At 38.6% G+C, this 26,863-nt stretch overlaps 1 protein-coding gene across 2 annotated transcripts in view; it reads left to right on the forward strand.

The window, feature by feature from the left end:
• VCAN (versican) overlaps nt 1-26,863 on the forward strand; it is a 116,886-nt gene that overhangs the window by 6,988 nt on the left and 83,035 nt on the right. For both annotated transcript variants that reach the window (XM_075488522.1, XM_075488523.1), the window contains exons 2-5: nt 1,177-1,252; nt 10,056-10,427; nt 22,472-22,646; nt 22,761-22,888. In XM_075488522.1, coding sequence (XP_075344637.1) covers nt 1,183-1,252; nt 10,056-10,427; nt 22,472-22,646; nt 22,761-22,888 — 745 coding nt within the window. In that variant the 5' untranslated portion in view covers nt 1,177-1,182. The remainder of the gene's footprint in view (nt 1-1,176; nt 1,253-10,055; nt 10,428-22,471; nt 22,647-22,760; nt 22,889-26,863) is intronic.

A 26,863-nucleotide genomic window follows, 5' to 3' on the forward strand; every position in this document is an offset into this window, starting at 1 on the left:
GTTAAGTTTTAACCCTAGAGCATTATATGTAACTACTAAAGAACTAAAATGGTAACATAAAAATGCTAAAATATGTATGTGCAATACAAGTTCCATAGTTATAATACAGATTTATATCTATTAAATCTCTGTTTCACTGTTCCTTAAAGCAGTTCAACTGTAATCTCTCTTGGACAGGAAAAAACTATCAGTTCAGGTTACTTGCCCAAGTAAAGAACCCAAGTAGCATATTTTGACAGCAATATCAGGAAACTCAGGATTTTGTGATAAAAATTTTTCAACGGCAGTGTTTGACAAACTATTGCTGAAAGTTATTTCTTACGTTGGCTCGATAGTATGTATGTGTAACTGTATGGAAGAGAGACTATTTATAAACCCTTTATAGAAGTTGAATTTTATGGGACTTGTAATGCTTTTGTTAGTGAACTTTTGAAATTTTTGGGATATTTACAGATTCAACATGTGTAACTAAGAACAGGAATAAAGATGAAGATATACTATTATGAACATGCAATATATTGTTATGTATATACGATATATGTGGAGAACTTTTCAGCTGTTAGAAGGTGGAGCCTATAAAGGAAGTGAGAAGCAAACCCAAAGGGAACTGACATGTCTGAGTATCACTCTGGACTCAATGACTTGAAACTCATTATGAACTTGTATTCGATAGGGACACATTGTCATTATAATAAATTTCCACCATAAAATATTATATGGAGAAACATTGAAAGCAGGAAGTCATCTGGCAACCTACTTACAGATGGGAAGGATCATAATGTGGACATTGACTTGCCATCAGCGTTCATGAGAAGTTTGTCATGGGAGCCCCTTCTGACATGAATCGGGTTGTTAGCTGTTGCTAAATGAGAGGGTAGTTTGTGTTATGGACATAAAACTACCCAGAGGTTGAGTCTGAGCTGGCAGCACCACACCAGGAAAAAGTCAGCAGATTATACTCATATACTGCTACCACTGCATGGGAATAAATTTAAAACAGGGAATAAAATGGGAGAAGATCAATATATTAAGAATTATTCACTGTCCTGCTGAACATCTTTTTAAAGTAGATGCCTGCTTCTAATATCAATGACAAATATTGATGTACTGAGTTACAACACCTGATGAGGACACAATGCAATACTAACCACTTACTCCTTTGTTCTTTATTTGTAGGTCAAGATGTTGTTAAGTATAAAAAGTATCTTATGGATGTACTCTACGTTAGTCATAACATGTATGCTACCTAAAGGTAAGTCTGTTATACACAGAACCATTTATTAAAATTCATTTTAGTGGTCCAGTTGGTAGGGTATTTCCCAGGATTCAGGAAACAACCCAAACTCAGGAGATTCAGTTTCTGGTCTTGCCTCTGCCGCTCTTTTTGCTGCAGTGTGTAACTAACTTCATTTCCGTGTTCTCCTCATTGCCTTACTGATGTATATAGAAAACTCTTGGTGGGCGGGGATGTTTTTGACAAGGTTTTTACATGCCTGTATGATGTCTCCTGAGGTTTGTAAGTGTCATTACTATAATTCAAGTAATAATAAAGAAAGTGCCATAGGATTACATTGTGTAAAGCAAAATAGATCGCCTTCTCCAAATATTCAAGAATGCATTTTAATCTTTTAACCTGAGCTTCTGAAATGTTGGACCTGTTGGCCAGGTATGTCTTACACCTTCATTTCTATGATCCACTAAGGAGCTCCTTGCAGTAGATGAGGTGAGGGCTGACGGGGGGGCTTATTTTAGTGGAGGGCAGACACCTTCCATGGGAGCCTCCCTCCATGGTGCCGTGGAGGGAGCAACAAGCAGTGCTGGTGGCATGGGAGCAGGAGCAGGTTCCTGGGACAGACCTAGCCAGGCTGCAGAAGTGGTGAATGAAATGGGGGAGTTTTTGGTCTACAGGAATACTGGTTTGGCATACCTCCCAGTCAGATCCCAACGCACATGCTCCTGTATGCTGCGCCACAGCAGCCTTTTGTGTCTATAGCTCACAGCTCGCACCCTCGCTGTATTCAGGGTGAAAGGTGCCATGTGCAAGTGGGATACAGGGGAAACCACTAGCCCCAGTTTCTGCTTTGCTCTGTGATCTGTCAAGGAGCAGTTGGGGACATGCCTCTGGAGTGGGCAGCCTGGCTGCCAGCCCCCTGTTGTGGGGGGGGCTGCCATGAGCTAACCTGGTGGCAGGTCCCTTGGCTGCTGGGGTCTGGAGCAAGGACGTTTTAGGGCACCTGCAGGTCTTCGGTTTGGGTGGAAAGGAGGAGCCCTTGCTACTTCTCTTGGTGATTACATGCTAACACTAAAGTATGTATTCATGTGTGGTTGCCATGGTTATTTGAAAGTTTGAGTCAAGCCTGTAGTAAGGAAAAGGTCCCTACAGCTGCTGCAGACTCACAAAATTGGGATAATAGCTTTTCCAAGCCTCAAAGCAAGATTTTTCTTGATTTTTTTTTTTTTCCCCTTCTTTTCTTTCCAGGAATTCCTCAAACTGATTTTAGCCTTTGGGAAAATCAAATGTACTCATTTTTTTTCCCAGCTTGAACACTGTTGCTAGCAAAGTCTTTAAGTAGTCATGTAAGATAAAGGAAAAGACTGTTGTGCTTAATGGAGCCAACTAAAAAAAAGTGGGTTTTTTCCCTCAAGCAGGTTGGGAGCACCATCCTTTACTATTTCTCACCATCACTTCCTCCTTAAAGCTGGTTTTTTTTTTCCATTCCTCATTAAACATATACCAGGCCAGGACAATTAGACTTGTCCTCAGGGACAACAGTCTCAAAGCTTCAGGCAGGGGGCAAGCCACTAAAACTGAGCTTCCATTTTCTTATTCATGGAGGGCTGAGACTGATTTGGTTATTAAATGCCAAGCTTTTTTTCTCTCCCCAGTTTTTTACTTAGTAAAATATCTTTAAGTGTAGAGTGATGTATAGAGCTTGGATCCACAGCTGACAGTTAACAATTTGTTCATATGAAGCATTCCAAGAGGCAAAGTAAGTGATTGTCAGAAGAGGTCATGGATTTGCAATATAAGTCGACACGGTGGACTTGGAAGTTTTTATCTGATAAGCTACTTATACTTAAAGGGGGCTTATAAGAAAGATGGAGAGAGACTTTTTACCAGAGCAGGACAAGGGGCAACAGTTTTAAACAGAAAGAGAGTAGGTTTAGACTGGACATAAGGAAGAGATTTTTTACAACAAAGGTAGTGAGACACTGGAACAGGTTGCCCAGAGAAGTTGTGGATGCCCCATCCCTGGAAGTGTTCAAAGTCAGGTTGGATGAGGCTTTCATGCTGGAAGATGTCCTTGCCCATGGCAGGGGTGTTGGACTAGATGATCTTCAGAGGTCCCTTCCAACCCAAACCACTCTGTGATTCTAAGTTATGGCTTTCTTTAAGGCAGAAATGTCTGGTTTTAAGATACAGGAAAAGGAAGAGCTGCTAGCAATAATTAGTCAGCTTCAAAATGGAGTAAATGGTAATACATCACTCACATGAGGAGAGGTCTAAATTTAAGATTTTACCTGAAAATCAACTTTGGGGTGGAGAACATGTAAGGACATAGAATAAGTAAGGCAAAGGAATCTGACGAGAAATTTAAACCTAACATTTCTGTTATGACCTATTGAAAGTCTCTTCGTATTTACTTAGGGCATAGTTCCATGGTCAGTCTAATTGCACATATATTTTAGCACTAAATGGGATAGTTCTGCCCCTTTTCCATCCCCCAGTGGAGTTTGCATGCTTTCCGTTGTGCTGATACTAGTATTTATGTGCGGATATGGCCAGCTGAATCAGGTAAATGACTTGTTTGAAAGAGCACACAGCATTTCTTGCAGGTTATTTTTCCACTGGATCAGACCTTTGATCTGACTCACTGCCTTGTGCAAATGCTAATGCTGGCAGAATTGAGGGATTGGGAGTACATGACTGGAAGTGGGGAGGAGTGGGATGGATCCTTAGGGTGGTAGAAGATGCGATGGCACCTTTAGATGTCCCCTGACTTACTCCACCTTTTATCACCTCTTAAATGGCTCGTGTTGTCTCCAGAGTAGAATTTTTAGTACTTAAGCAAGTTCCGTATGAACGTCCTGGTAAGGGCTTCTCGGGAATATAGACCAGGTTCTGACTGGTCCTTATTTGCCTGAATCTTTCGGAAGGAATTCAGAAAGATCCTTATGTTCCTAGAATACACTGTGAAGTTTGTGGGGTTTATTTTTGAAGTTGGCGGCCATACTTTTGCCATAGAGAGTCTTAAACATGTTCAAAGTATGGCCATGGTGAAGAAGACAAAGATGAAAAACTTTTTCATGAATTGATCCAAGGGAGTCTGTGGGATCAACTCATATCCTTCTGTTTTGTAGAAATGTTAGTCAGTTTGTGTAATAACATTTTTGAGGATGAGTGTTACAAGATTACAGACAATCTTTACAAGTACAGCTGTTTCTTTTGTTTAAAAAATACTAAAAAATAAAATATATCTCTGCATTTTGAAGAGTTAGACATCTTAAGTTTCAACTTTTCTCTTTTTAAATCCTAAATTTGATCAGAAAAACTGAAGCCTTGAAATCTTTCATTACCAAGATTCCATTCCCACAATGGATTGGATCATTCCATATGATTTAATAAAATTTAATTAAATAGTCAGCTCAATATGATGCATTGCAATATTTCCTTTCAAAAGCTTTCAGGCAAAACTGTTCTGAAAGTTTAAAATTTTTCTTTTGAGAGTCATATGGGAAATTTGTAAAAATCAGCAGTTATTTTTAAAGTGTAAATCCTGGAATCTGTGAGTCTTAATATTAAGTCATAACAAAACTGAAGCTTAATTTAAAACACAGCAAGTTAGAAACATGCAAAGTTTTATGCATTCACCACTAATCATTATTCCTGTCTTTGTTTTCTCTTCCACTCTCATCTTTGTGAATGGTCACATTCATAAATACCTAGCATGTTTGCATGGTGTGCTCTTTAGATTTTATGTAGCAACAAAAGTATTTTTCCTTTGAGGGCAAATTGAGAATAGTCTTGCATGGCTTCTTTAAGACTTTAAATTCTCAGAGGATGTGTGTCAGGAAGGCAGCAGGAAATACGGTGTAAGCTTCTGGGGTCACGGGAGTGCCCCTCTGTGAGACCTTTGCTGTTTGCTCTGGTACATGTGAAAGATTAATGACAGAAGTTCACGAGCAAGGTTTACGCCTACTGCTAGTGTGACATTTACTCACTTTGAGCTAGCTGGTGTTAGGGTGTTGTAGTTTACAAGCTGGACCTTGTGATTATGATCCATGTTGGAGTTTATTTTACCCATTTTAAGCAACTATTTGTCATGCCATGAGTGAGTATGCTTTCGTGAAAGTCCTGTAATCCAGAAGACAGTAGAAATCCCCTAGATTGCAGTGTGTGATATGTTCTTTCAAAGGTATATAAATATTATATCAGTTTAAACATCAGTTTATCTGATCATGTTTGTGTTCTATATGTGCTGTAAAACATGTGTGCATGCCTATGATGTCTGCATATGTTATGTTGAATTCTGCATTTGAGATTTACATTTGCCTGGCTTCCTGTGAGTTTCTTGTAGAATATGAAGGTAGCTGGTTCTTCTTCACGATATGCCTCCTTCTCTTATTCTGCCTGCTCAGACCACAAATCACCTGGTAAAGAACTCAGTGAGGGTTTTTACTGGGTCTCAGTCTGTTACCTCTGCTGTCAGACTTTCATACAAGTTTGTGTAAGTGGTGCATTCATTTTAATTTATCATTATCTTCATTAGAAGATTTATGGTTAATGAAAAGACTTCTCTTAGGCTCAGTGTTAGTAGTCAGATTAACAGAACACATAATTTCATTGATCCTTTCTATTGCTGCTGGTAGGCAGGGCAGTATACCATATGTCTAGGAAGGTTGTTGATGAACTAAAAAATGAGATTCAGGTTTTTTTGTCTTATAAATTTGGCTTAAATGAAATAGAATTTTTTATTCTTTAAGCATGTGGTTTTTGTCTGCATACTCAGTAGCAACATTCTGTTCAGTTAAGCTTAACTAACCTCTAGGCAGTGTCACTTCATGTAGGGCATTCTTTTCTTCAGACTTCTTGTCCATTACAGACCTACTGGTCTGGTCGTTATGGTTAATGTAATACAAAAGGGCAGAATTCTGTCCTTTTTTTTTTTTTTTCCTCTTTAGATTTCTATTTTAAGGGTTTTGTAACATTTGCAACAGAAAAAATGTAAAAATTCTAGGGAAAGAGACTTTGTTCTTAAGCAAGAAGTTCTTCTGTAGTTTGTCTCCCACTTCAAAAGAAAGATATCAAGCTACATATCATTGGTAGGATAAGCTGACTTTGCAGCTGAAATGGTAGACTGGGGGACCTAAGGCAGTTTTGCTGAGGAAAAAAAAACATGAAAAGGCAAGCAGGAATTTTAATTTTTGTAAAGAGTGTGCTACATGCCATCATCCCCATGATAAATTGATACAAATGCATAGCCATAGCTTTAGGTTTGGAGAAAATAAGACAGTAATAAGTTGTGGCAAAATCCTACCTAGTAAGTTAGGCCTGACAGGACTGTCTTCTGTCAGGACATTGCATGGGAGAAGTTTTCATCCTGCATTCCATTCCAGCTACTTATTCTGATGCTGGAGTTATTTAGTATTTAAACAGGGGAAGACAACAAAAATACCCAACTGCTAAGGCACACTATCTACTGAGTCTGCCGGTAATCTGACCGCATTGTGCTACTCTTGGCCCAGCTCTGTAGTCCCATCATCTTGTACAAATCTCCTCTTGACTTTGCTGGGAGTTCTGCCAAGATATATGTTTGTGGCCAGGTGATTTGGACTTAGCTATGTATTTTATTTCTTTATTGTCTATGTATTTTCTGTAATTAGGCATGAGTGATACATATTAGTTAGCAACAGAAAAAAATACTTATATTAATTGCCAACCTGCTTAGTAAGTTCAAAACCATCCTGTTGTTTAAGAGTACATGATGTTACAAGTATTCTAGGCCCTTCATGGCCACATGGAGATAAGGTATAAAACAATGTTGGCAAATACCTGCTTTTCTCAGTTTTTGTCCAATTTACAAACAGTTACAAAATGTTTTGTTCATATTTTTGCCCGCCATGTCCCTTCTAAGGAACAGTCTATCACATAACATTGATAGTGGCTGAAAAGGAGACATAACATGGAGTATAAGCATAGGGAAAATGCTAAAGGAACAGAAGGGCTCTATGGATTAATAGAAGATACTGATGCTTTCTGCATTGGCCAGTAAATTCTGCTTGACTAACTAACATAGACTGCTGCAAGAAATCAAGCTTTTTGGAACTGTGCAGGAACATCACTTAATCGTCTGTTTCAATGCCTTTTTTTTTTTTTTTTTCAGTAGGGAAAAGCTTCTCCCCTCGTCTTCTCCCCTCGTCTTCTCCCCTCGTCTTCTCCCCTCGTCTTCTCCCCTCGTCTTCTCCCCTCGTCTTCTCCCCTCGTCTTCTCCCCTCGTCTTCTCCCCTCGTCAAAACAAAGAGTGCTTTTATATAGTGTTTTATAATGCTTTCTACAGTTAGACAGGCATGTTTGTAGCTACATGGTCTCCTATTCTGGGATGTAGCCCAATTTAGGATAGAACTAGTTTGCATATCATGATGATAAATTTTGTTTGCCAATGGTTTCAGTCTGCTGATGTGAAGACATAAAATTTAAAGAGGGGAAATTTCCTCAGTGTTCAGTGCTGATATTCCAGATCACTCATAACCAGAAACAACGTTCTCAAAAGTGTATTAAAATTCTGTCAGTCAGGATAATTATAACTAGGTCATTTTTCATTTAAGAAGTTCCTGTAATGTATACAGATGACAAGAGATCATAATAAATACTAAATATTTTGAGACTGATTTTAATCTCCCAGCTGTGCAATTTGGCAGCAATTCCATCACAGCTAATAGGACTGAGTATTCATTCTGTTTCTTTATCTCTACCCCACTGTAACTCAGTGAAATTTCAAGAAATTAAAGGTGATATAAAAGGCACTGGTGTTTCCATACTGTACATCTTCAAGATAAAATCAGCCCTTTCTAGTTTTTAGCAATCTATTGACCCTAGGTGAGTTTAGTTTTTATTTCCTTATGGAAATTAAAAAAAAAAATCCTCAGTGGAATTTTTTTTCCTAAAGAAATGTGTGTGCAATCAAAGCTTTTGAGCTAGCCTTTAGTCTTCAGTAACTTCTACAGGCTTGTCTTCACACCTTGTGAATTCTCCAGTCTTCAGTTTTATATTGGACCTGTTTTGTCTTTCCCTGTTTTACAAATAGATTCTTGCTAGGTATGGGCCCAAAGTGTATGAAGTGATTAGTTTCGTTGACTATTAAATGTGATTTGTACCGGTCTCTGTTTACAAGTTAATGGAAGAATGAAAATCTTACCACATGCCTGAATCACAAGAGTGAGCATTTTGCTTGTAAATGGGCTCAGACAGTGCTGTTCCATGTGAACTTTTCAGCTGAGCTTTGGATGCAACACAGCTGTTTTGGCACAGCACTACCTCATTGTTGTTATACTCTCTCTAGTCTAATCAGTTTTGATACAGTCATCTTGAGTGTATCTGCATTGTGTTTCCAAGAATTTCTAGTTAGGTAGGCATGGATGGAAAGGACCTGAGGACTTCCATTCAAACTTCTGGGTCTTCCTTGGTCAGTCCATTTTTGTTGTTGTTTTCCTAGTTAGTACTTTATTATTAAAATGCTTGGCCATCAAGCTGATGATTCTTGTATTGAACCTTTTTAGATAATACTATTAATACTTTATCCTGTATAAAGTCATCTGTCTGTTAAAAAATCAACTTAATGAGCAATTTTTCCCTTTTTTCCCCCCTTCTTTCTCCCCCCCCTCCATCTTCTACTCTTTATGGAGAGATGATATTTTTGATGACAGATAAATAGCTAGATAATTTTCATGTGCTGGTGTCTCCTATTTCATGTATCACTCTGTTGGTGGCTAGTATTTGAAGTTATTGTATTTCTAAACTTTATGAATCTTAGCTCACTTCAAATTAATGATCAGCATGTTCTACCTTTCAAAAAAATGTTAGAGTGCAGGACAGTGAAAGAGGTAAGATAGATACTGTTGTGCATCCTCATTAAGCCATTGTGTATGGTGAAATAACATTACATAAAAAAATAAATCTAACAGAAATCCTCTCTTCAGACAGTTGCTGTGTGCAGGCTGGATGAACAGTAGTCAACTTTCCCCTCAGGATATTGTCAGATGGAAACATTTCACTGTAAAGTGTTTGCAGCTGGAGATGTCATAAAAAATGATAAAGGTCCTATCATGTCAAGTCTGAGCCAAGTAGGGACTTTCTGTGTGCTTTACTTCCTCCTTTGCTTTAACATCCTGAAATACCTTATTTCTTCAATGTGTTAAAGTCCCTGAGGCTATAAGGAAATAATTTAAAAAGAATGACTATTTGGGAGAATCTCAAAGGCTTTTGTTTCAGCTTGTATGCAATAAAAAGAGTTAACCATTGAAGGAATAATGGAGTAAGGGTTGTCATGTATGCAAAGTCATGGGCTCTTAGGACAGGAGCAAATGAACAAGCTACTGTGAGGTAAGGGCAGGTGCAAACATCAGTAGCTCCTCTGTGTGCATGCTTTTGGCCAGCAATGGATGCGAGATAACTCACCATCTTTCACTCAGAGTGGTCTTCCTCCTACAAAGTAAAAAACCATAGCTTTTATAGTTCACCTGTCATCTACAATTTCAAAACAGTTTCCAAAGAAGGTCAATAACTTGGTGACTATAACAAATGGAGAAAATAAGTCAGAGAGCAGTGAATTAAATTTGCCCAAACAGAAAAGGGCTCCATCAGCAGCCTAGGATATTGGCAAATTCTTTTTCAGCTTATACTAATCAGTCCTGTTACAAATCAGCTAAGGTTCATGGATTTCGGGTCTTGCATGTCTGTGAATCGTTAAATAGCAACAAAATGTGTCTGTTTCCGATTTTGCTGTTCCACTAATGTGATTTCTCCTTTCTCTCTCCCCCCTCTCCCCTTTCTCTAGTTAAAGCAGAAAAAAAAACCCTGGTAAAGGGATCCCTCTCTGGAACTTCAGTCCTGCCATGCTTCTTTTCAACCACACCCACTATAGCCTCCAGCTATGCAGCTGAGTATCTTCGAATCAAATGGTCAAAGGTTGAACTGGATAAAAGTGGAAAAGATGCAAAAGAAACCACAGTCCTGGTGGCCCAAAACGGCAACATCAAAATAGGTCAAAGCTACAAAGACAGAGTGTCTGTTCCGACCCATTCAGAGGAGACTGGTGATGCTTCGCTGACTTTCTCTAAGCTGCGTGCAAGTGATGCAGGGGTATATCGCTGTGATGTTATGTACGGAGTTGAAGACACACAAGGCATTGTATCATTGGCTGTTGAAGGTAAGGATTTATGAATTTCATTTGTAGTCGTCAGTGATTCCAGTTAAAACAGTAAAAGTTAGTATTTAACGTATAACTGGAGAGCATTTAAAGGAGTGTCTTTAGCAATTTGCCCTTCCTTAACTGTTCACTCTTCCCATTCTCCTTCTGTCTTCTATTTATTCTTATGAATCTTTTCCAATCCGTAGCTCTCTCATTTCTCCCTTACACCTTTGGGGAGGCTACTTTTGATTCCTGGAGTAAATGCTGTTTGCTTATTCTCAGAGTAGTTTGATACTTTGATTGGGTTTCTATCCTTTGCAAGACAAGCTCCTTCTTTTACTTCTTTGGGTTTTGTTTGTTTGGGTTTTTTTAGGAGATACCTCTAAAGTCCTCTTAAACCAGCCCTTTTGAAACATGATACATATTGTACTAATACATCTGTCTGAAAATGTCAGTGTCCTTTCAAGAAAATAGACTTGGCAGGCAGAAGCAGTTTCTTTTTAATTGTTTGTGTAGGATGAAAAGAAGCAACTGCCTTGCTACTGGAGCTGTGGTTGGCCTATCTTGCCACTTGGTGTACAAACCATAATGCCAACAAAACTAGGAGCCACTTTTCTGCAATAGGAATGTCAAGCACAAAGGAAGAGTTTCTTTTGTCCCAATAATAAAGGTTGGATAGGTAGGAGGAAACCCATCTGGCAGAAGCTGCAGGAAAACAAGTAGGGAGGTGGCTGCTAATGTTCTTCCATGTGGAGGATCCAGAGCTAAGAGTTTGCCTGCCATCACTATAAGGAAATAGCCTCCAAAACTTTGAGGGGGAGAAGTGTACATGTAAAGGGATAGAAGAGACAGGACTTTCAAAACCACCTAAGTGGCAAAAGGAGCATCTGATCTACGGGTGTTTTTCTCCTAAGAGCCTGCCTATACAGCACGTAAATACAGCGTAGAGACCGTTCCAGAGCTTGGTGCTATAGCTCTGTCAGTTTGGCACTGAGCCTGAGCTAACAAACTGTGCTGAAAGGCAGGACATATTAGCTCAGGCTCTGTGCCATGTAAATGCAAATTCTGGACCCAAATTACTCTGTGTGCTTGGAACAGCACTGTGCTGTGTGGATGTACCAGCTCATGTGAGCCTTAGTTTGGACTCTGCCTTGCACTCCTTTGCACTTAGGTGTTTTTTGAAAGTTCAGTATTTACTCAAATGACTGAATCCCAAAACAAACATTAATATCTGCTGCTGGAAATTATGGCTTTGGCTTAGATTTTTTTTTTGTGAGCTTAATACTGCATTGTTCTTCCAATATGCTTAACCTAACTTGAACAGTCTTTAGGCATTGATTCAATGAAAGGTTTGGAAGGTGTGGTCTTAATTTGGAAATGCAATACATCAGTGTAACCATTAATGTCTGTATAACTTCATAAACTGTTTAGTCCTAATGGCAAAAGCAAAAGAAAACCTGGTTTGAACATTATTTTTCAGTAACTAGTGTACCTGGCATTCCTTATTCCTTTTCAAGTACTCCCTTGATTACATATCTATATCCAGGAGCAGCAGATGTTTACTACAATAAAATATCTCATGATTTATGGCAATACTTTATCTTCTGTAGTTAGTGCTCCTGCAAAACACTGCAATGAGATGAACTGATCAGATTTTTTTTTTTTAATTGAAAGAAAATTTCACACACGCCATTTTCTTTCTGTGACTGTTCTTTTCCATGGTTGCTTTAATGTCAAAATTTCATGAGGGGAAAAAGCCAGATCTTGATCCAAATGGAAAATAGCATTGTTAGACTGTCATTTCTGCACTCCATTCTCCATTTTCTACATTAAGTAAACAAATGTCATTTCTCAGACTCACAAGGATTTCCTGTGAATGTTGCTGCTCAAATATTCTGCCCTTATTTCAGTAAGGCTTTACAGGTTTTTTTGTGATTTCAGCTTTTATTTAAAAAAAAAAAAAAAATCAGTCCGAAACGTAATTTATTTCCATTGTGTTGTCTCTCTGAATCTGCACCCAATCTGATAACAATTGCAGAGATGTGATCTTCTGTACACTTTCTTTGTGCATTCTTTGCTGCCTGTCATTAGTGTGGTGTAGGGAGATCTTTCCATGTTAATTGTGGCAACTTCAGAGTTGACAGCTAGCATGGTTCAGCACTGTGCTTTGGTCAGCTCTCCCGGGTGGAGCTGGAGCTGGTGCTTGCAGGGCGACCCAAGAAGTCCTGGTAAAATTGTCACCACTTTTGCTATTCTGCACATTTCATGCTCATCACAAGTGAAACATAAAATGCATTTGTGTAGCACTCTTCCTCTGAGGACTGAGCAGGCATGTGTTGCTTTAGCTTTTCAGTGGATTAAAAGCATGCAGAAAAAGTGGTAACTTTGGCTCAGGTAGTACTTGCTTGATCATACAGCTTAACACTAAAGTGAAGCAGAATCATTTTATTAAAGGTAGGAAGCTTCTGCAAAATTCCCTGTGTGGGGCAATTTAGGTGTGGGAAGAAATGTTACTAATGCTTCAGAAAGCAACATTCATCTGTTTCTTTCAGTGCCAACACTGTTATGTGTGTTAAGTCTAATTTGATAAATTTCTCAGAAATGGCCAAATGAAGTAGGCCAAAGCTTATCTGCATTGTTCTGCTGAAGTAGATGAAATTGCTCTTTTGTTATTATGATAACTTTATGAAGTTTGTGTGCTTGCTTCTTTGGGTATTTTTAAACCAATGCAGGACTTGAGTTCTAGGTATTTTCAGGACTTCCATTTGTTTTACGGACATTCCCTCATTTGAAACTTTCAAACAAAAAGCATTCCAGCATCAATGAAGCCAGGTAGATAAGCTTAGACAGCTGTGCTGTTTGTTTTTCAAATGAACACTTGCAAGTAAGTTAATAGATAACTGGGAGAGCTAACTTGAATAAGAAAAAAATACTGTAATTGCTATTTCTATCCTTTCATTTAGGTATGTTAGGAATATAAAACTGCTCTTGAACCCATTGTGCATCAAATGAATTTATTTTACCAGTGGTGGGATGTATTGTGAATGAAAAATGGGATTTCTAAGAAGAATAATTTTCTTTGTAGCGTATAGTTTTTTCCAGGTTAAGCTGTACAAGCTGAACAGTTGGTATTAGTCATTGAAAGTAAACAGTAAAACTTTTAATGTCTAATTTTTTTTTTCCTGAATCTCAAGATCAAGGCTGTCTACAAAATATGTGTATAATTGTGCATCTGCTTTTTTTCTGTGTAGCTATCGCAGCAGACAGAGAATTTGTATGTAAATATCTAGTTAATTTGCTATTTTTAGATGCCAAATGAACTTCTTAGGTTCAGAAAACTCAGATTTATATGTTATTAAAAACAGTATAAATATTAGTTTTACCAAGAAGATGGGATGTAAAAACAAAACTGCCTTCTTTGACCATGACAAACCTGTATTTCGGTGCTTTGACTCAAAATGCTTCAGCATTGAATCCTATCTTGCCATAGGATTATTTATATAGGGTCTGAGTAGAAGATTTTGTTTTTAATATAATAAACTGTTACCTAATTTACGCTCTTCACAAATTAGGCCAAAACCAAATTCATGTCTGTACCGTTTCACACAAAAGATCTGTCTGTCCCAGTGTCCTGTTCCAATGAAAGCAGCAATAGATGATACCAAAGTGCAAATGTAACTGTTTTTCCTGTGTACTCTATTGCTGTCAGAGACTTATCACCTCTGCCTCAGGAAGTCCATGGGCGACAGCTTTGTGTTAGACAATCCTGCACAGATTTCCGCCCCCCCCATTTGTTTTTTGGACATATGTAAATTTTTAGTATCCACAGCTGGACTCCTGGTTAAGCCACAGCCTAATCACTGGTTAAGTTAGTTATTATTCACAAGGAAGATATACATGTTTAATCACCCATGTTGCCTTTGTCTCTGCATTGCATATTTCTACTTCATCCTTTTTAGACAGGTAAAATCTTTCTAAAGAATGGCAGGATCTTGGAAACTGCCATAATTCTGTGCTTTTGCTTTGCTTTGCTTATAGGCAGAACTTATGCCAACTGCTTGGGTATCAATATCTGCTTATATTCTCCTCACTAGGAGCTCAGAGACATCACCGAGACACTGTGGCTTAACATGGTATCTTGTATCCGCTGAGCAGTGCTTACCCGTATGTGCATCATTAGCTTGTGATAGAGCTGGAATAATTTGATTTGAACTCTGTTTAAACTGCTCAACTTAAAGCTAAGTTTGAACTGCCTTGTTTTCACTAGGGGCATAAGAGTGGTTATGTTCATGTTACTAACTGGGGTGACTCAATTGTGTGTACAGTCCTGGGGATCTGATCTGGGAAAGTCATAGCAATGTAGGACTAGAAGGACATGCTGGGTCACTTAATCTAGTTCCTTTTGGTATCGCAAGTAACCATGTTACGTGCTGTGCTATATGCCTTTATTTATCCTGAAATCTAGCCAGAGCACCCATTCACATGGGTTATCAGGTGCTTTGCATATTTCATCTCTAAGATCAGTGGGGTTAGATTGAACTGTACCCTGTATGTTACTATTTTCATTTTACAGCTGGTGAAAGTGTAGGGCAGAGGAGTGAAACACTTAATTTTAGCCCACGCAGGAAGTTTCAGGGCAGCCAGATGCCTGCCCTGCTCGTTAATCGCAACTGCAGAGCTGTCCTTGAGGCAGGGGACAGCACCAGAGCCGATAGGTCTGCAGGCTCATGCAGAGGGGCAGTTTTGTTGCACTAGATACTGCCTTTCCTGTTACTAATTGTGGAAAATGCTTTCCTTACACCCGGGTTGCTGCTATAATTACATCGACCTCTCAGACAGGGTTATTTTATGTTCAAAATGGATCTAACAGTATTACAGTGTTATATGCTTCAACTTCTTACAAGAAGAGAAATATGCAGAACAAGTAATTCATATTTGTTTTTCCTGCCACATCTTGTCTTCTCTGACTTCTCTGCACATCCCTCTGAAATTTTCCCTTTTTCTCAAGAGCAACTCTTGCTTTGTCAGCTCTTGTAATTTCATCTTTCTACAGTGTTTTGAGCTTTTCTTCTGACCCTTCTTGATGTTATTAAACCCAGAAGTCAAACTGCCTCATGTTAGGAGACCTTGGCCTCACAGTTTTTGAATGCTTAATGTTATTTTGTCTTCATTCTTAGTTGTTTCCTTGCCACTGTTGTCTGAAAATGTCACGTCTCGGGAGCCTTCAGTTACTTAAGAGAGATGGTTTTCCCTTCTCAGTAGCTAACACTGAGCTTCACACTTTAAGCTGCTTTTGCACACTGGTGGGTTTTCACTGTATCCCAGTAGAGACATTTGGGAACAAAGTGGAGGTTGATGACCAGCAGGTAATGCCTTTGAAGATCATCCCCAAGTGTTCACTTGCCTGCTTTACTGAACACAATTTCACAACCTTGACTTGGATGCCAAGTCTGAAATCAGGAAACCTGAAGTCAGGGTGGGATTTATTTCACCTTCAAAAATTTAAGGTCGTGCGCCTAGTCTAAGCTTAACACACAGGCACATGCTAACTTCAGCTCCTCTCTGATGAGAGTCCTGGGTGAGATGAGCCCTCTGGCAGTCCATATCCCTGGTCACCGATTAGAGAGATTTAGATGACTAGTTTAGACTAGACTTCTAACCTTTAGGCAAAGTGAACTTTTGTGAGTTGAATCCCAGAAAGGATTTTATAAAAGTATTGCTGTACCTCTCTATGTCCACATTTATTCCCTCTCTCTAGTTATAACAAAGTCTGCTTGTATAAAATAGTTTTGAGATTCCTAGAAGTGCAATGTAACAGTACTCTTCATTCTGGAACATAATTGAATATTTAATGAAATTCTCGTTTTGTGTGGTGCTATGATATTGGGCAATAAAAAATAACATGTATGACCAAGTGTAATCAAAAAGAAAAAATCTGAACAAACCACTCACTTGAGCTGATTTTTTGTTATCCTCCTTGGAGATGATTGGATTTAAAGGGATCAAGGTGGCAAATGGGATCATTTTAGTTTTGTTGCTCTTTTTTGATATCTTGTCCATGAATGTTTTTTACCAACAGTGAGGGCACTTCATCTTTTCCTTACTGATGTTTTGGGAGACTACTGTTTTCTTGGGCCTCATTTTGGTAGTTTCTGTTTGATTCTGCTGCAAGTCTGAGAGCCGTTTTTAGTCTTTCTAGTTTTGTTTTGTTTTTTTAAAGAAAATCCTAGGCTTAAAATACTGACCTTGTTAATGGAAAGAAGCAGCAATTAGGGAAGCAGAGTAGATGGTAATTCACATTTTCATTTTTATGCAAACTCTTCTTTCTTGCAGGCATTATAATGATAATAAATGGGAGTTGTTTCCAATGTGGGAACGCTGCCACTCAGTTGTGCTGTTAGCCCTGAGAGATTGTGTGTTGACAACCTAATTGATTTATTCTCTCTACAGCCAGAACTCCCCTTCATTATCTCTTAAGTATGGCATTTGAAGAGATGCTTTTATTTAATCTTTAAGACTTATCTGTCTTGAAACCTTACTGTCTCTTGATGTTGAACTTCCATGCTTCCTTGCTAACTAAATTAACATGGGCTGCTGCATTTTTAAGATTGTGTTTTACTCTCCTGCATCGTGGATCCCAAGGAATCTCCGACTTCTGTAGCTGGGAAGGAAAGAGCACAATGGGTAGGGGCCATCAAAGGATGGGAGAGGGAAATTTATTTCTGGGTGAGAAAGGCCCGTGGTCTATGTGCAATGCACGTCAGGAACAGGAAAGCAAATGTCTGATCAAGCTGCCATGTCGCTCACATAGGGACTGGGAACATGGCAGCTGAAGAGCAGCCTGGTGGGGTTTCTGCATCAGGCTGGAGGTAGGACCTTCAGTGGGAGACCTCTGAGCCCAGGCAGCACACAGCATGCCTTCACATGCAGGATGGTGGAGCAGGGCCAGTACTAATGGCTAATCCTGTACTGTTGGCCATCCCCCAGTATGAGGTTGTGTATTTTTTTGTTTTAATTTTCATTTAAGTAGCAGTGCCTTGGCCTCAGTGAACACTTATGTGACCTAGTACGTTGCTGTGTAGAGATAACGGGGTGGGGCAGGTGATCCCACTGTGTATTGAGAGATTAATGCAGATGTAGAAGTCCACCCCCTGAGAAAAACACAGGTAAAGCTTGGCATCAATCACCTTCCTTATCTGGGCCAACTTGATCAGAGGAGGTCGTGTACACCTGCACGCAACTGCGTTGCTCTGTGAGGACGGACACAAAGATTATGCACAGAGGAGCAATGTGTGAGTTAGTGCAAGAAGTCTCTGTCCCTGGAGAGCAGGAGGTGCTGGGGCTGACAGAGCAGAGGGGTTGGTATGCACTTTCTCTCCCCATGATGAGAAGTTCCCCGAGGCATTTGGCAAGGAAGCTCCTGCTGATGTAAGGCGAGCCTGTTCTTCTCAGGTTGCCAAAGCCTATGACAGGGGTCAGTAGATGGGTGCAAAAACTCAAATGAGGAACACAAATGAATTATTCATGCAGGAAGCTGAAAATGCTGCCCTATTCCTTCCTTTCATACAGTGCTCAGTCCTGTAACCCCTATTTTGACGTGTATTTGTAATGTAAATTGTCTTCTGCGTTAAAGGCAAGGAGGATCAACAAACTGTGTGGTAGCTTTGGCAGTGGGTTGGGGATTATTGCAGGGGTCTGCACCACAGTGGCTAAGGTTTGAACATAAAAATTAACAGAATAACAACCACTACCATCATAATCTTTTCTCTTTAGATATTCTTTGCTGTGGGAGACAACTTCTGAAATTTTAGCTTTATGTGCCTTCAAGAATGCATATTGCAGCAGTGTGAGCTCACTAGTGAAAGTGAACTGTAATTCATTAGCCATACAAGAAACGCTTCCCGTGCAGTTCCACGAGGTTTTGCTGCATGATACTCTGGCAAGTAATAACGCAAAGTTGCAACCTAAAGGTGTGAAACCACAGAACCAGGCTTTTACCCATGGAAGCCCTAGTTTGTTAAAAGTGAAATACTTACGATTTTGTTTTCTGGTCTAAGACAGAGATAAATTATTAAAAGACATTCCTTCTTGCTCAGACAGAAGTGAATTTTGGATGCTACAAATTACTTTCCTGTGAGTGCTCTTTCCTGCAGACACTGCTACTCCTTCCTGTAATTACACTGACTTTGTTTGCCAGATGTTCAGTGACAACGTTATACTGCTGTAGTCTGTTTTCCAGTTGCTTTATTTGTTCCTAGGACAACTCCTTTCTTGCCTTTTCCTTCAGAGAGGAAATACACAAAGGGAAAAAAATCCTTTACAAATGTTTTAAAGTGCAAAAACTCGGACAATGGATTTTGCCCCTCTCTCTCTGTCTAACTGAAACAATGAAAGTCCTGCGCTTTAATCTTCTTAGCCCCAGGGGGTCTTCTAATTATTGCAGCTGTTGCACAGGCTTATACATACTGACGTCCTCCTTCCCATTCATCTTGGAGGCTCTTTTATGTCCATTAGCTCCTCACTGGAAATGGAAGAGCCTTCAACTCTTAAGAATAGGTGAAGTTTACCTTTTGGATCAGGGTGAGGAGAACAAAGCATTCTCCAAGTTCCTTTCCAGGATTTACAAATGACCAAAGGCTCTTCTCAGCACTGCAAAAGCTACTTTAAATTAGCAGTGATATTAACTCTTTAGTCCTTCCTTATTCAGGTGTCACATGGATTCCAAATGTATGCCAGCTAGGAAGGGCAGTGCTTGCTTCCAACATCGAAGTGAGAGCCAAGATAGCTGGTAGTGGAGCATGTACTTGTATATTTAAGCAGTAGGAAGCTTTAAAAAAATACAAGTTCAGAGAAATATGTTGCCATCTCCTGCTAAGCTAATGAACCTTTTTGTGGTTGTACTGAGAAGCAGTGCTCTTGTGCCCAGCTGAAGTCATATAGCGTCAGTTAAGCAATATCTAAAAAAAAAAAACCCAAACCAAACCAATAAAAAAGAAGCAATTAATCTAAATTCATATAAAATACATTTTAATTAAGATTAAAACAACAAATTGAATTAACAAATTGCTTCACATACTTGGGCATTTCTGGTTTGACCATGAGTTATAGAGTCAGTGTCAAATATTGTATGGTACAGAAAAAACAATGCTACCAAAAAACCCCCAGGTTTAAAATGTTTGTCTATATGCAACAAGAACATGCAGCAAAGCCAGATGCCCAGCTTGAGAATATTATTGTGGGTTCATACTTATGAATCCGGGTAAATGTTTTATCCGCTTCTCCTGTGAGCTCTGTAAAAGTCGCCCATTTCTTATTTCTAGACCCAGAACATCAAGCAAGTAACTTGAACTCACATTTTTATTTACTGCTGTTCCACTGAATATAGTAATGCTCATTTATACCAGCAGGTAACTTGCTCACAGTGCCAACCAATGTTACTAAATTCTGCATATATTAAAATAAATATTTGAATGCATACCACAGCTTTTAAAAAAAAATCTCCAAATCATATATTTGTTATTTTAAGTTTTTAAATTCCAAACATGATTAGATGCTGTAGCCTAACTCTTTTTATGTTGTGAGGTAGTACTCTGTGTTGGACATGTGGTAAAGGATTCTGTTGTTTAGGGTACACAAAGCCAAATACGCGCACACACACACATGTATGTATAAATATGTACATGTATGTATAAATAAAGTTTTTCACATCTTAAGACAATGGAAATGGTATATAAATTTGCCCTAACCAGGCAATGGAGGATGCCCTATAACAAAGAAAGTGCAGGGATACAGGAGCTAGGAAAGCTATCTCTCTGACATTCCCTTTCAATCTCTCCTGGTACAGATAGTTCACATTAATAAGAAAATGTGCTTGAGGCTGTGCTTTAGCACTGAGGCTGTCTGGAGCGGTATGGCCCCCATCCATGCTGTTGAGCTCCTTTGGCTCTCAGCACAGGATGAAGATGCCCATTGGAAGTTGTCCCTGGTCTTCGCTAGCTCCTGAAGTCTGCCCAGAAATTGTTTGGAAGGGTGTTATGGGTCCTGGGCGAAATAATGCAGTGAACTAATCTAACAATTTAACAGTCTTGATGACTGAATTGCAGGCACCTGGAATATTTAGCCATAATTTTTCAGGGTGTATTCTTCACTTGTCACTGTTGCCAAACAACACTTGGGTCCATTTGAAGCTGAAATTATATCATTGCTTGGAAGAAACACTGTTTGTGATAGGTTCTGTCAGTGGTTCCGAAAAAGCACTTTATGGGGACACTAGTGGTCTGCAAGCTTCCAGTTAGTGGCTGCAGCCGGTATGTGACTCCATGTTAAATGATGAAATATGGGGATTGCCAGCATTTCCTCTTCTAGTTCCTGTTTCTCTGCCAGTAGCTTTGATAAAATTGGTGTCTGATGATTGACGTTTAACCTACCTGTGAGTAGTTTTCCAATAATGTATTCTATTTTAATTTCAGAAACCTTCCTAGTGTATCATGACAAGAAGAAAAATGTGTATTTTCTATTTATTGGCCATATCCAGACCTTTGATAAGTGGCAAAATTTTACTTAATTTCTCTGGATGAGAAAAAATATTTCTAAATATGTTGGAACCTCTTGAATCAAAATTGTACTAAGTTACTCATATTTCTATTTACTCATAAATTAGCAGACTTCTTCCATGTTTCAACAATGCTCTAATAACAAAGACTTGTTGTTAAATTCATTATTGCTACAATGCCACCATTTTTCCAAACTGTATTACATTATGTTATTTCCTCATCATGAAGTGCTCCAATAAAATCATCAGAGAAAAGGAACATTTTACGGTTTTTTTTTTTGCTTTGTAGCCATTCTGTGTAGTGGGTGTTTTATGGTGTTGCAATGCTTCTGAAGATTTTAGAGTGCAATAAGTGTGGTTGAATGTTATTTTTCAGAGATCATCAGGGGACATCCTTTTGATGCTAAACTGTAAAAGACACTGGCAATAGCGGGGAAGTGATTTTGCAAGGTGGAATATCTGTTTTCTGCCACTTTGGAGTTGGTGCCCTTTTTGGTTTGTTTTAGGTGTGCATGTGCAGCTGTTGCCAAATTCAGTGGAAATTATGTGTATATAGAAAACAGAATGTGGCTTCTAGACAGATCCCATCTTAACCAAAACCATCTTAACTCTAGGCCTCCCCTTCCAAATGTCTGAAATGCTCAAGGAATTTTTAAAATTGTCAAGATTCTTTCCAGAACCAGAAAGGCCCCAAATAAAACCAAGCTTTGTTTTGTCTGTATCATTTGTAGTGCGTGCAGGAAAACATGGTTATGAAAAATTGACCAACAGCCATATATTTATAAATGTTTTATTTGTAGTAAGCTTTGATGCATAGGAACAGACATCAGGGCCATTACCGATTATCAAATCTGCATCAAAAGCACAATTTTTTTTGTGTCCCCGTTAGTCACATGTCTTACTAGCTCACCTCAAGCACTCAAGGGATCCCCCATTCACTGTTGTGTGCAGTTACTGCAGCTGGCTGCTTTGGAAAGTCTATTTTTAAGCCCACTTTTTCGTAGGACTAGATGTGCTTAGTCTTGTCTGGTCATGCAGTTTGACTTGCAATTGGATGTGTCATGTAGACCAATAAGCCAACATGTCAGGTAGCTCTGTTAGCATAAGCAACCTTGCCTGCAGTACATTAGCTGACCAGCACTTGGACCTGGAAGAGTCCGGGCAGCTATGTGATCTCATTGACATGTTTTAGCATTCATTCTCCCTTTTAATCACAATTTTCTGTAATACAGCAGTGAAAATGCATATATGGTTTAATTACTTTTTTTCTCTGTGTACAGTGAATATAATTTCACCAACTATTAATAACACAAGGTGTTATATAATTACTGGTAGCAGCCACTAGAGGGGGGGACATAATTTATATGATAGCATATCTCAGCCTTTTACTATTTTTATCATACCCATCTGTTTTCAGCATTGTAACAATACCTACCTAAGGTTACAGTATAATGATGGTTGCAGAAACAATGCAAAATGTGCCACTAATGTAAGTTTTTTGTCTTTTCAGGTGTTGTATTTCACTATCGTGCAGCAACCAGCAGGTATACTCTGAATTTTACACAAGCTCAGCAGACTTGTCTGGACAATGGTGCTGTCATAGCAAGCCCAGAAGAACTGAAAGCAGCCTATGAAGATGGATTTGAGCAATGTGATGCTGGCTGGTTGTCTGACCAGACTGTTAGGTGAGACATTTAAAAGGCCCCTTGACACAATTTCCCAAAATAAATATGCTTAGCCTGTACAGACTTAAAATGCTGACTTATTGTAATAATTAATATGAGCATGCTATATTTCAGGTATCCAATAAGACATCCAAGAATTGGCTGCTTTGGAGATAAAATGGGAAAGAAAGGAGTCAGAACATACGGGCGCCGTTTTCCTAATGAAACTTATGATGTGTATTGCTATGTGGAACGCATGGAAGGTAAGATAGGTCCATATTTACTGTGCATGACAAAATTTAAAAAATAACTGGAGATTCTAATGTGTAAAGGCAAAGAAGTAAGAAATGCTGTGTAAAATAAGTTTTGGCTGTTTTGAATCTGAAGGGAATTGCTGAATGAAGTGAACCTATAGTTTGTGGTCTAGCAGGCCTTAATTAAAGGCGAATGTGGAGCCTACAAAGAGACAGTCAGGTTTAAAGCTGCTATAGTTAGTGCAGTAGATCTCACAAAAGTTGCTGTTGAAGCATCTTATTTTTTGAATGTTATAAAAGGATTTCCAAAGAAATACATTTAATGTTTGAGAAACTATATATACTATATCTATATAAAGATGGATATAGTACATGTGCTAACTGTATTATAGTTCATAAAGTATGCAATTAAGGTTTTTATGTGTCCATGGCAAAAAAATTACACAGATATTTAATTGCAATCCAAGTTTAATAATATATTTTTAAAAAGGGGGCATCTCAGCATCAAAAAGAAACAAACAATCAAAAGCTTTCCAGTGAGGAATCTGGATCTTCTTTAGTAAAATTTTTTGCAATTCCATAGTACAACTATAGTCTTTGCAAAAGCTGCTAATTAGACAGCTCTAATGCAGCAGAGTGGTCATGATTCTGCCACATGGTGACTATGAACCATGGATCATATTGTGAACCCCATGGTACCTTGTGATCCATGGTTAGGCTCTATGATCGGTCTTTATTCAACAGAGAATTTCATGGTAAAAAGAAAAATATGGCAAATTTTTTTGTGATTGGGCAGTTCTAGCATGCACAAATCTCTGTATTACAGGTGTGATGTTGTAATCCTTTCTTATAACCTCTCTTCTGGAAATGAATTTAACTATATCCTTTCAGTGGGCCTATAGGTATGTTCCAGACACCAGATATCCTTATGCTTAGACATTACTGTGACTAGTTAAATACGTATACTTAAAATATAAATGCAGAAATAGCCTTTCCTGTCCTGTAGCCTATTTTTTTTGGCTTTGTGCTGGTTGTGCACATGGGAACTTCATTCTGGTACAGAAATACTTTGCAACCAGAACCAAAGTAGATTTTCCATTTACTGCAGTGGTCTGAGTGTGTCACACTGCTTTTGTCTTGACAGTTTTTTTTTCCATACCAATTTCACTGTTCCTTTCTAAAAAAAAAATGTATAGTTCCTAATTAAATATCTTTTGGGCTGATCCTTGACTAATGGCATTTAGTTTAGTGCTCTTGAAGTCAACAGAACAATAAATCAGCCATGGCTCTGAGCAAGCCTGCTTTTGTATGTGTACATATATTTGTAACAAGCAATTGCAAAATTAAGGTGCTCAGTGTTTGTTTGTATTCTGTTTTAGAGCAGAAATAACTTAGATCATGCAAAGTTTTCTCCTGGTGATGACTGATAGAGACTTTAGTCACTGAAATCAGTAAGTGTTTTCCTCTTAATTTAGTAGCTGAGGACCTGCCCCAGACTATATTCACCTTGGAGAGTTATACAATACAAACAATACAAGTCTTGCAAAGACTCAAAAAACATATAAGCTTGGGAACTCTGAAAATTAAGTGATGGAATTTTGTTAGTGCTCAGCATTGTCTTACTTTTACATATATTCCATCTATATCTCTCAGTGAGCAGCACATCTGAACACCTAGAGTTCATAACATTGATCCTCCGTCAATCCTTGATGGGATTGAATTCTGAATCATCTGTGAATCAAGGCTTTCAAATTCAATTTGGGTCTTTCCTAGCTTACAAAAAGAAGTTTTGACTAATATGTATCGTTCCTGGATGAAGAGCAATGCTTTGTTCCTTTCCTTCTTAAGAACAGAGAAGTGTAACTAATATGGAGAAGCTTATCCTGGATGCATGTGAGCCAGCGATTTCTCAGGGTCAAATATTCTCACTGAGCTTTTAAAAATAAAAATTAAAGAAAGTCAAAACTGAGGCCTGTTTCACTGAGGCTAATGTTCTGTGCTCAGAACAATCTGGAACCAGGCCATGACGTTCAAAGAGGCTGCAGTGACTGTACAGTCTTCTTTGGTGAAGATGCATATGCATAGGTTTTTGATTTGTCATGAAAATTAATTGATTCTTCTTTGTTACAAAATTTAATTTACCAAGATTTATGAGCTGGCTTTCCTCTCTGTATAGCTGTACATTTCTGTCCTATTGTTGTGGGTGATGACCTCTTTAAACATATGCATGCCTTTGTGGCCTATCATCTGGACTGCGCTAATGTGATCTGCTTGGATATGAAACCTTCAGCATTTAAGAAGTATAAGCTAGTACAGAATATTGGGGAGATTTGATCTATCAACCCAGGTAACAATAAGAACATTCATTTTACCTTCTTCCTTGCACAGTAGCTTCCTCTGGAAAACTGATTAAAGCAAATGCACAGTTTCAGCCTTTATCCTAACGGCTCCATAGTGTGGGACAAGGGTTAAAGACCTACAAGGACAAGACCTACAAGGGCCTGTAGGTCTGACTTGAAGACTGTGATCGACCACTTCACCTCTGGGGATCCATTGAAACTCCCCAAGACCGTTACAAAGCCCCTTGTATGGTACAGAATGCTCATAGAGATGGGTACAGGTTCAGAATGAAATTCTGCAGGAGGCAAAGATGCCTGCAAGTTTCATTACCATCCTTCCCAAAGGCAAAGTGTGTTTGACCTGGCCTTTATCTAAATGATTCTCAAAATATGCACTTATAAAAATGTTCTAGGATCTTTTCTCCCAAATTAGGGAAAGAGCACTCCATCTTAGGCTGGTACATATTTTATGATTTTTTTGCATTGAAGAGGGTGTGAGACAAAACAGTGTGATAAATGACAGCTGCATGTTTTATTATGTTTGTAGATAATGGTATTGCTACTGGAAGCACTTCACTGTGGTAGTAAGCTGAATCTGAGAGAATTCCCTTTACAGTTTTACCATTGACTTCAAGAAAGCAGAGTCAGGTCAACACTTGAGCACATAGGAAAACTCATCCTTAAGCTATTTATGTATGTGCTGTGAAGAGGTGACTGCTGTGGATGAGATAATTGCTAATTAGCTATACAACCTCAACCTGCTGCATAGGCATTTTTTTTTCTGATTATATTGGTCAGTTTTAATGGCAGATTATTATAATAGATAACCAAAGATACTTCACCTCCCCTTGTTTTTCTGTTGGGGTTTTTTGCCTATTTTCTCAGAAGTTTTCAAATTAACTGGAGTCATAAAATAACTTCTAGGAGTCAGAGGAGTGATGGTTTTATGGATATAGAGTATAGGCATGCATGTTATACTGACATGCAGAGGAGTTAATTTATTCTGTTTCGATGAAGAGAAACAGATGCACGTTAGGAAGACACAGTATTGCATCAAGATATAGCGCAGGATAAATTATTCTTTAGTGCCTTTACAGAAACCTGAGCCTCTGAGCCAGACTTCCTTTCTAAGATGGGGCTAAGGAGCCAAGATGGCTTTGTCTATATAACTGAAGCAGTTTCTGTAAGCACAATGGTTAATTTCAAATGCAGAGCTTGTTTGAAGTTACATAGCATCAATGAGTTTACACTTTGAAACCACTCATTCACAGAAGACAGAGAATTAGATAAAATGTCAACAGAAGTTATTGAAAAGCAAACATTGCAGTAAACTAGATCCTGTGTTTTCTTTGCTGTATTGTAACATATTCATACGTTGGTAGAAGACTTACAGTTCAAGATTGAATGCTATGCCAAATTTCCGATTGGTCTGTTCACGTAAGGCTGATTCTGCAAGGTATGAACTTTCTCTTGTAATGAGCGCTGTCAACACTTCATTAATAACAAAGGACATTCATGGTACTTAATATATTGTAGAACTATGCTTAAACATGATTTTTTCCATGTGAATTTGAAAGTTCATAGCTGCATAGCCTGTTCTGATTTAATGCCAAATCAGACTTACTTGCACTAAATAGGTCCTTAT

This window comes from Mycteria americana, chromosome Z (assembly GCF_035582795.1).
Source record: "Mycteria americana isolate JAX WOST 10 ecotype Jacksonville Zoo and Gardens chromosome Z, USCA_MyAme_1.0, whole genome shotgun sequence".
Classification (NCBI taxonomy): domain Eukaryota; kingdom Metazoa; phylum Chordata; class Aves; order Ciconiiformes; family Ciconiidae; genus Mycteria; species Mycteria americana.